General features: G+C 47.3%; 1 protein-coding gene across 4 annotated transcripts in view; it reads left to right on the top strand.

Moving 5' to 3' along the window:
- The window catches only part of LOC149365158 (uncharacterized), a 47,536-nt gene that overhangs the window by 750 nt on the left and 37,521 nt on the right, over nucleotides 1-9,265 (top strand). For 3 of the 4 annotated variants that reach the window (XM_089575256.1, XM_089575254.1, XM_089575257.1), the window contains exons 2-8: nucleotides 2,510-2,647; nucleotides 4,218-4,488; nucleotides 5,176-5,305; nucleotides 5,362-5,535; nucleotides 5,881-5,964; nucleotides 7,150-7,284; nucleotides 9,097-9,188. In XM_089575256.1, coding sequence (XP_089431382.1) covers nucleotides 2,510-2,647; nucleotides 4,218-4,488; nucleotides 5,176-5,305; nucleotides 5,362-5,535; nucleotides 5,881-5,964; nucleotides 7,150-7,284; nucleotides 9,097-9,188 — 1,024 coding nt within the window. The remainder of the gene's footprint in view (nucleotides 1-2,509; nucleotides 2,648-4,217; nucleotides 4,489-5,175; nucleotides 5,306-5,361; nucleotides 5,536-5,880; nucleotides 5,965-7,149; nucleotides 7,285-9,096; nucleotides 9,189-9,265) is intronic. The other variant, XM_089575255.1, reaches the window with a different exon arrangement.

The following is a 9,265-nucleotide window of genomic DNA, read 5'->3' as shown; positions in this document are numbered from 1 at the left end:
CGCCCCGCGCTGTTTGAACGACCCTTTTCGATTACGCCCCATCAGCCTTTACGTACGAACTTCGTGAGCGACATTGTCACTTTCAGAGCGCACAGGGACCCGTGATGCTATCTGCGCCTCTCTGGTCCGCAAGCATCGGAACGGCCGTTTGTGTCTTGATGGAAGTTCGCGAAACCACGGCCGATGTCTGGTCATGTGCTAGGACACTTGCTCCGAGGTGTGTCGCTCGAGCCGATGCGCCGTTTATGTCCAGAGCGTGGGCGTCCAAGGTTGCGGGTATAATTCCGGCCGTGGCGGCTGCGTTTTGAGATTCATAAACACCCGTGTGCCGAGATTTCGGCGCAGGTTGAACAACCTCAGGCGGTCGAGAGAGAGAGAGTAAACTTTATTTGTCCAACAGAATAGACCACGCCTAAACCCCGGGGCAGGGCCCCAGGGTTTTGGTGGTTAGCTTAGGTGCAGGCCGGAAGCTCTTGACGCCTGGCGGCATCCTCAGCCAGTCCTACTACTTTGAGCCGGTTCTTCTTTTCTGTACTTTGCAGAAGGGTCTCCCATGCAGTCTTGGTTGTTATCCCCGCTATAATTCCTGGACCTTTCTCACATTCCCAAATAATATGGTCTAGTGACCCGCTATCCTCACATTGTTTGCCTCTGTCTGATCATACTTCTGGCCATATGTGGTTGAACAACAAATTGGGTTTGGATATGTGTTAGTTTGGAGCCTTCTCCTTTGACTAGTTCTGAGTCAGGTGGTGGTATACCCTCCTGCCTAGTCTACAATGTGTTATTTCACTGTAATTAGCCAGTGTGTCCTGTGCTGTGTCTTCCAGTGGTGCCCTCCCACCCGCCTGGTGTGTAATTTCTCAGGCTAGCGCGTTGACCGCCTCGTTCCCGGCTAAGCAGGTGTGAGCAGGTGTCCAAATTATTGTGACTTTCCTTTCTATGGGATTTCGATCCAGGGTTCTAGCCGTGGGTGTTGATATCACCCCTGCGGTGTATCCGCTGATTGCCTCTTTACAAGTGCTGACTACGTAATCTGCTTTACAGTGCGCGACGGCCAGTGCTATTGCAACCTCCTCTACTGCTTGGGTCATTCTCTTCATACTCAATGCTGTGGCGATTAGTCTGTGTTCCCCATTAATTACTGTGGCATTCATTTTTCTTTTTCCCATATAGGCTGCTTCTACAAATGCCACTCTGTCAGGGTCTATCTTTTCCAGTTTTCTTTGCAGTGTCTCTGCCCTTTTTTCTCTTCTTTGAAATTCTTCCAGAGCCCTCCGTGCAGTGTGCCTCATAGCCTGTTTACTTTATTACTGTGGTAGCATTAAGGCTCCTGTTCTGCTGAAAATCCGATGTCGTGAGTGAGAAATCCCCGGAGAGCGACCTAGGTCACGTGACCTTGTGGCGTAGTCTTCAACCTGTGCACCGGACTGCGAGCAAACCGACCACCGTGGCAGGTGGCACTTAAATTAATCATTGGTCGCCAGAGGTTGCTCAGGAAGGGCAATGCACAAGCCCCACCGGTGTCAGCACCTGCGATTGCAGGGTAGTGGTGCATAGCTTAGCCGCTATATCACTGCATCAGTAGTGGTGTATGAGGACTCCAAAGATCTGTGAATGTCGAGAGTGTTCGATTACACATATGCGGACATTAACACTATCACATCATACCCTTAAGGCAGAACTTAAGTTTCCTCTAATTTTTTATATACAACACTGCTATCTCCAGGTTGAAGTTGTAACAGAGTGGTATTCACATTTTTACTCGAAACGAAAAAAAGGCGGAAACATGTTTTAATCAAGACCTATTGAACCACAGACCTGCACAGATAGCAGGGTCCCATGGAGCTGTGTGCGCCAACTTTTGTTAGCTTTTGGGCCGCTGAGGATGCTCAATTGCCCTCTTCGTCTGCTGTGATCATCATCATTGTCTGTCATTGCGTGCGCGCTATTTAATGCATTTATTTTGTCTTTCTCTGCAGTGTTAACATCAGCATTGAAAATAGCCATAATAACGACTTTTTCCGCTCTCAGAGAGTATGAAAAAGCCTCTTCTTTTTTTGGCCGCTTTCTTTTCGTCGGCACCACCGTGTTTAGCATAGATAAATGGATGATACTGATTACGTGGATGAACGATAAAACTGCCCTGTTTGAAATAAAACGAAAGAGGGGGCCATTTTCCCAACAGGTGTATATTAGCGCCACGCCGCCAGTAATGTTGCTAACCTAGCAGCAAAAGGCATGAACTAGAACATGCATGCTGAAGCAGTGCCATCTGTGCAGGTCTGTAGTTCAGTAGGTGTAGGTTTTAACGATCATACCAGGAATAATAATGTTATGACACAAGATAATACCAAACAGTTTCAGTAGTCATGAGGAGCATGATGGTTTGGCACTTTAAAACCCATATATTAATCAAAGTGTGCGCATGAATGAAAGGTTTTTCTGGTTCCACATTATTATGAGTGGCCTCGGCAGGCTGAGTTATTTCGGCGTCCTGATTTCGCAGCTGTCCATCAAGTCGTTCACCAACCAGGGCATCATTCAAGTTCTGAGGATACAACCAGGACTTCATCGGGCATTCTTCACCAGGGTCATCTTTGCAGTGCGGGTGAATGAACAGCCAGATCAGGGCTCTGACGAAATGGTATGGCTGTTTATGGGCAGCTTTTTTTTTTTCTGTCCTGTGTGTGGCCATAGCATGTACCTAAATGCCAAGCAGAATTGCTCAGGGTAAATGATTGTGTCTTTTTGTGTGCGTTTGATGACAGTGTCATTTCACTTGTGCAGCCAGGTAATATATGACGTGAAGTTTGTTTAGCCTCTGAAAAAACAAGGCAGAAAAGCTTCTAGCCTCACTGTGCACAGACTAAAGACACCTCAGCAGGCAGCACTGCTGTAATATTTTTGCTGGTCATGCCAGGACCAGTGCCGAGCTGCTGTGCATGCATATTTACATTTGGATAATTTTGTGTGTCTGACGTGCTGCATACTGTGCTGTCATTTTTCATATTACTTTATGAGCGCAGGCTCTAGCACATTACGTGATAATAGGCATAGGAGCAGAGCTTGCGCTGAAGCTTTCTGGACGGGGCTTAGAGTCAACAGGGCTCAAAAATGGGCAGCACCGGTTTCTGTGCGCCTCCTTGGCCTGTGACCAGCACTTTCTCAATTAAAAGTGGGGGACAGCGTCAACTGTTCTCATGCCAGCACCGTAATGCATACCAGCTGGGGCAGTTGCTCTTTCAGAGGTTGGACACCTATGTTTGCAACTGTTCGTGGGTGGTGAGAAGCAGGTGGGGTGCCTTATTTCATGAACTCGAGTGGAGCCACAAAGCAAATGAAAGTAGGACGTCATCCGTACAACTACATGTGGTTAGCAGCCGCCGCGGTGGCTCAGCGGTTATGGTGCTCGGCTGCTGACCCAAAAGACGCGGGTTCGATCCCGGCCGCGGCGGCTGGAATTTCTTTGGAGGAGAAATTCTAGAGGCCCGTGTACTGTGCGATGTCAGTGCACATTAAAGAACCCCAGGTGGTCGAAATTTCCGGAGCCCTCCACTACGGCGTCTCTCATAGCCTCAGTCGCTTTGGGACGTTAAACCCCATAAACCAAACCAACCAACCAAACATGTGGTTAGCAGCATTGTCTCGCGAGAGGGAGTGTTTTCTGGCATCATGTCCTTACGCGTAAGCTATGAAGGCTATTGGTCGAATGTTTAGGGGAATCCCACAAGGTGGAGTTGATTTGTAATTCCCCTAAACATTTGACCAGCACTGTTCCCACTTTGAGTTGTTGATCAGTTCTCTCGCCCTACCATTAGCTAGCCGTTCTGGTTAACTCAGTTGGTAGAGCGACTGCTCCAGTGAAGCGATGGTCTCGGATTCGAACCCCGGACTAGGACGAATTTTCCTTTAACTATGAAGTTTCTGCGCAAGCTGTATTGCACTCCTTTGTAGCTGTATGGCTGCGCTTGGGTGGGTGCCAGTGAGTAATTACTTCCTTATTACAGTGAAGGTTGTTATGCCGTCTTTCAAGTGCTTACCTCTGTAAGGACATGAAGGGATGATGAAAGGGTGTCACTGCATTTATGTACATTCAAACAGGGGAGCCACGAAGTGTGTTAACATGGCACAAACCTCACCTGTTTGTCAGGGGGCTGGGACTTTTTAAAGAGAAAACTTTTAAGAGACATGCATAAGAGAGCTCTCCTTGTCAGCAGCTGGCAGAGGCGATGCACGTCCAGTGGGTGGCTGCAGAGGAGTTGCAGCGCATGGCCAAGCTGCGGCCGTTCCCCTTCCTGGGCATGGAGCCCGCCGACCTGTGCAAGCTGCTGCTGCAGAACCGGCAGCCGCCTGTGCCCTGCGAGTTTGTCGAGATGAACGCCAGCACACCGCTGGCCGCCCAGGGCACGCCCGCCCGCTCCAACGTGCCCGCTCGCGAGTCCCAGATCGAGCAGATGCTCGAGTCGGCAAAATTTGGACAGCAGGGTTAGTCGCCCCTGCTGTTGTGCTGCATTGTCGGTGACAGGGCATGTGAGCCTTGTGTTGTAATGAGCTGCTCCTATTGCCTCTCCTTGTCTGCTAAATAACCGTCAAATAGCAGGTCATTTCTGTGTTTTGTTGTACCCGTTTGTGTACGCACACAAATTTTCTGAAAACATGCTGAATTTTTTATGGGCCTTGAAGTAGTATTGACGTGGCTCACTTAATTTTGTTCTAGAAAACAGATGCTAACCTAGTAATTATGGCATGAAAGCTGCTATGTGATGAGCATTTAATTTGTCATTTATTTCAACCACATTTGGCTTCAAATGGAGAAAGCATATCCGGACATCATCAAGCATCCAAGGAAGCTTTAGTGGTGACCACTTCGGCTCACAGTGTGTGGCACAAAATAAGGCCAGTGTCTGATTCCCTCAGAGTGTCACTGCATCCTGTTCTGGACTGTTGATGCCCATGTTCTAAGCGGCTGCATAGTTGAGTTGCTTTCTCCTAGGCTATTTTAATGCAAATGAGGTATGTTCTCAGCAATGCTTCAGGTGTGTGGGCCAAAATGGAATAACAACACAGACATCTCAACTTGCGAATTCCTTGCATGTTTGTGTTTGCTGCTGCTGCTGGGGTGTCTGGCAGTGTTTCTCTCTGTGTCATGGTGTGCATGTGTGGCTGTTGCAGAACAAGATGCGGTGCGCTTTGACTTCTTCAAGTTTGCGAAGCCCAGCACGTACATGAGCGAGGTGACCTTCCAGAAGTATGTCACCTGCCTGGGTTGGGAGACGACGCCCCACGTGTCCGACCTGTTCAGGTGGGCAGTCAGTGCCCAGCAGAGTGGAGCTGTTGCTATAAGGCTCTCCTCCTCAGGGCCATGGACATGCACAACCGGGGTGCACTGACTTTCAAGGAGCTGGTGCTGGGGTTGGCAGCCATGGAGCCGGGCACCCAGCACGGCGGCAACCCCGGAGAGCAGCGCTGCCGCCACATCTTCCGCCTCTACGACTCCAACTGCGATGGCATCATGGAGTACGCCGAGTTCAGGCACGTGCTGCTTCTTGTCTTGGCGCTGGCTCTGTTCTTGCCTCGACAGATAATCCCTGGCCTTAATGTAGAGCCCAACGCAAAGCTTTTTCTTCACATGTAGCATTGCACTGTGTGAAACATGCACCCTGGATATCGGCTGAAAGCCTTGACTGTGGCTCAGTTCAGCTTACAAAGTCATCTGCTGCAGGGGCTCCCTCCGCTTGAAACATCCGTTGACGTCACACGCTGTCTCTCTACATTTGCTCTGGTTTATTGCACTGGTGGTGATACCAACCAGAGGAGCGCCTCATCTGTGAGCTGTGCTTTGCTCCGCCATTTCAGCCATCTGCTTCCCTTGTGCAGGAAGATGGTCAAGGACATTCAAGTGATGAGAGGGATCACCATGGATGAGGCCGCATTGGACAAATTCACTGCCACGAGTGCCGTGTAAGTGCTGCTTTCAAGTGAGCTCCCTCGACCACAAGTGGTGAATGCAGTGTGTGAATGCATGTTGCCATGTTTGTTGCAAAGGCATGTCCCACAGGACCAAAGTGACTGCGTCGACGCTGTCAGAAATGTCATTTGGATTAAGTGCACCCGTCCAGATGCTGGCATGCCTCTGAAAAAAAAAAGTGAACGAGTAGTTGCTACACGCTTCCTCTCTTTGGGAGGCATGCAGTCGAGGGAAAGTCAAACACTCCTAGTACGTGCAGCCACAAGCCCTGGTGTCCAAACGCTCGGGTGAATTCACCTGTATTGCACTTGATGTTACAATATGATCATTGCATATTGCATTAAGGTTTTGCATTAATGCTTTCAACACGCATTGATTATGGTCTGTTGAAAAATATTTCTGGTATGGTTGTGTGATGGTTACTACTGCTTATCTGATTTGTGGAATACCATGGTGAGTTGTTGAACCATTTCTTGCTGAAACGTCCAACTTTGAGACGTGCTGATTTATTTTATTTTATTTTATTTTTCCTCAAAGGCCTCAGGTAGGGAGCATGTGGATGGTATGATAATAGGTGCTGTTGTGGTCAAAAGTTTGCGCAAATCCCCCGAGGTGGAGTAAATTTGTATTAAGGGAGCAAATTACTCATTTGCATTGGCCCAAGTGCAACCATACGACTACAATGCGAAGCTATACAGCTTCGACAGGAACTTCATAGTTAAAGCTTTCCTTTGTAGCTGCGCGGTTTGCGCTTGAATGGATGCCATTGAGTAATTCACCTCCTTTATACAAATTTACCCCACCCTGGGGGATTCCCCTAGACATTTGACCAACATTGTTCCCACTTCGAGTTATTCCTCAATTCGCTGTCGCCCTACCATATATGCAAGCCGTCCCGGTTAACTCAGTTGGCAGAGTGACTGCTCTGGTGAAGCGGTGGTCCCAGGTTCGAACCCCGGACCAGGATGAACTTTTTTCCAACTATGAAGTTTCTGTGGAAGCTGTATAGCTCTCCTCTGTAGCCGTATGGCTGCACTTGGGCGGATGCTAGTGAGTAATTCGCTTCTGTATTACAGGGGCTGTTGTATGTGGGGCGGTGTGTTCAGGTAGCACAGAAAGTTGAGTGGCTTGCCTAGGTTGTGGTGGTTTTATCACTTTTTTCTTCTTCCTTTTGGCAGGAGCTTCAACCTGCCCTTTGGGGGGCAGCTGCCCCTCAATGAGTTCCTGCTGGCTGTTGGGCAGCTCAAGTTCAGGGGCACATCCTTGCTGTTTCGGTCACCAGCTTCAGTTCTGCCCACGCTGAAGAAGAAGTAGTGAGTGCACGTTTCCAGCTCACTGGTTACACCTTCCCAGGACTGCAGCCCCTTCCTACTGGGTGGGCACTTCATCTGCACCCTCTGGTGTCAGCGGGAGAATGCACTCACCACACAGATGGATTACTCCTCGGGAGCACTGTCAGCAGTGTACCAAAAACCTGCAAGGAACCGCTGCAAGTTCCCTGCAGAAGACTCTTGGGGAAAACTCACCACTGACATGCCGCACAAGAGAGCAAGGCCTTGTTTTACATTGAATTGAAAGTCGGATTTAGAATCGCCATGAAGTTTTCATGATTGCAATTCTTTCCTCCCCTAAAATATATAGGAAAAGGAGAGATGGTAGACAGAGGTGACCAGAAAAATGATTTTTTGATTTCAGACTTTAAAAGATTCCAGAATTCCTAAACAACATGTCCTCCAAACAGCATACTCATTTGAGCACTGGAAGACATTTTAAAATGGTTCCAACCGCACTACTCTTTAAATGAAGTATGAGTTGTGGCAGGATGCGTTTGTGTAGTTTTTTTTGTTTCACATTTCATTCTTTTGTAAACTGGACGTGACGTAGTGGAGAAAAAGAGATTCTGCATTTAAATAGTTCTGTTTTGGGTGCAGTGGTGGTGCTTGTTAGTAGTATTTTGCTAGCCATGCAGCCACGAACCCTAGCGGCTGCTTTCCGAATACATTGCGAAGATGCCTCATTTCTCTTCCAATCCACAAAAGGAGCGCACATTTTGAGCAAACCAATGTGCTAAGCCAGGAGATGTATTTTGTAATGGGATGCTGAGCCACATTGACAGCAAGGATCCTTTCATGGCTCTGCCGAATGCAAGAAGAGGATGAAGCATGATTTTATAAACCACTTCAAATAAACGATGCTAAAGACTAGGCACCAGGCACATTTTTAAGACTGTGACTGTGAGATCAAAGTTTAAGCAGCAATTTCTGAAAACTTAGTTTTTGTGTACTTAGTTTTGTGTACTTCTCGTCAGCGTTTAGAAAAAAAAAAATCAGTGAAACTCTCAGAACGTTTAAATGTATGCCTATTGCATTTACCGAACTAGACAAACCGGGGTACCAATAAAAGTTTTTACAATAAATACTTATATTGCTGAAAAGGTTTGATAAATTAAATGTCACAATTAAAAAGTTTTTGTTTCACCAAAGAAACATCCATGCACAATTATTCAGTTAAATCAGTACTGCACTTTAAAGAGCATTAATGTTAATTGTTGTGGTTCTGATGGCAACAGTTATTTTGTAAATCTACCATTCGCAAACTGCCACAGCATGAATTTTTTTATCCTCCAACTTAAAACCGACGCAGTTTTTGTAATAAAACTCGATATGCTTCATGCACATTTTTTGATCAAACATTCAGGCAAGTTGCAAGGTTTTTGTCATTTTGTCATGCCAGAATCTGAGGCACGTATAAAAAAACCTTTATCCTCACTCTGCGAGGTACTGTTTAACTTTTTATTTCCATGAGTACTAGATATCTAATAAGCTTTACTGCACAGAACAGTGCATTGCGAGTGTACTGACATCAAACACTTGTTTACTTTCTCTTTGTTTGACCTGTTGAGGGTGTTGATTGCCATTACTAAGCAAATATAAAGCTAGCTTAATATAGGTGCTGCTCTAATGTAATACCAGCTTTGGTTATATTTGATGCATAAATAACGAGAATAGGTATGATTGAGAAGCCACAGTACCTCTGTCCTTGAGATGTGACACCGGCGCTTCATCAGCCCGTGATGCCTGGGTGTCGCCGAGTGGTTGAAGGCTGCTGTTTGCACTCTGGTGCAGCACGCAGGAGTCCCTCATTGAGCCGACCACCAAGAAGTCCAAGATGTTCCACCCGAGCATTGGCAACGACACCATTGAGCAGAGCGCCATGTGTGAGTCCTGTATTGCCTCGGCTTGTGCTGCTCAGGGAATGATGATGTGAAGGTCATTTTCGTGCAGATTCAGGCTT

The sequence above is a fragment of the Amblyomma mixtum genome, chromosome 2, assembly GCF_055824585.1.
Source record: "Amblyomma mixtum isolate Tamu chromosome 2, ASM5582458v1, whole genome shotgun sequence".
NCBI lineage: Eukaryota > Metazoa > Arthropoda > Arachnida > Ixodida > Ixodidae > Amblyomma > Amblyomma mixtum.
The sequence above is the reverse complement of the archived record's forward strand: the minus strand, read 5'-3'. Positions and strand labels throughout refer to the sequence as shown.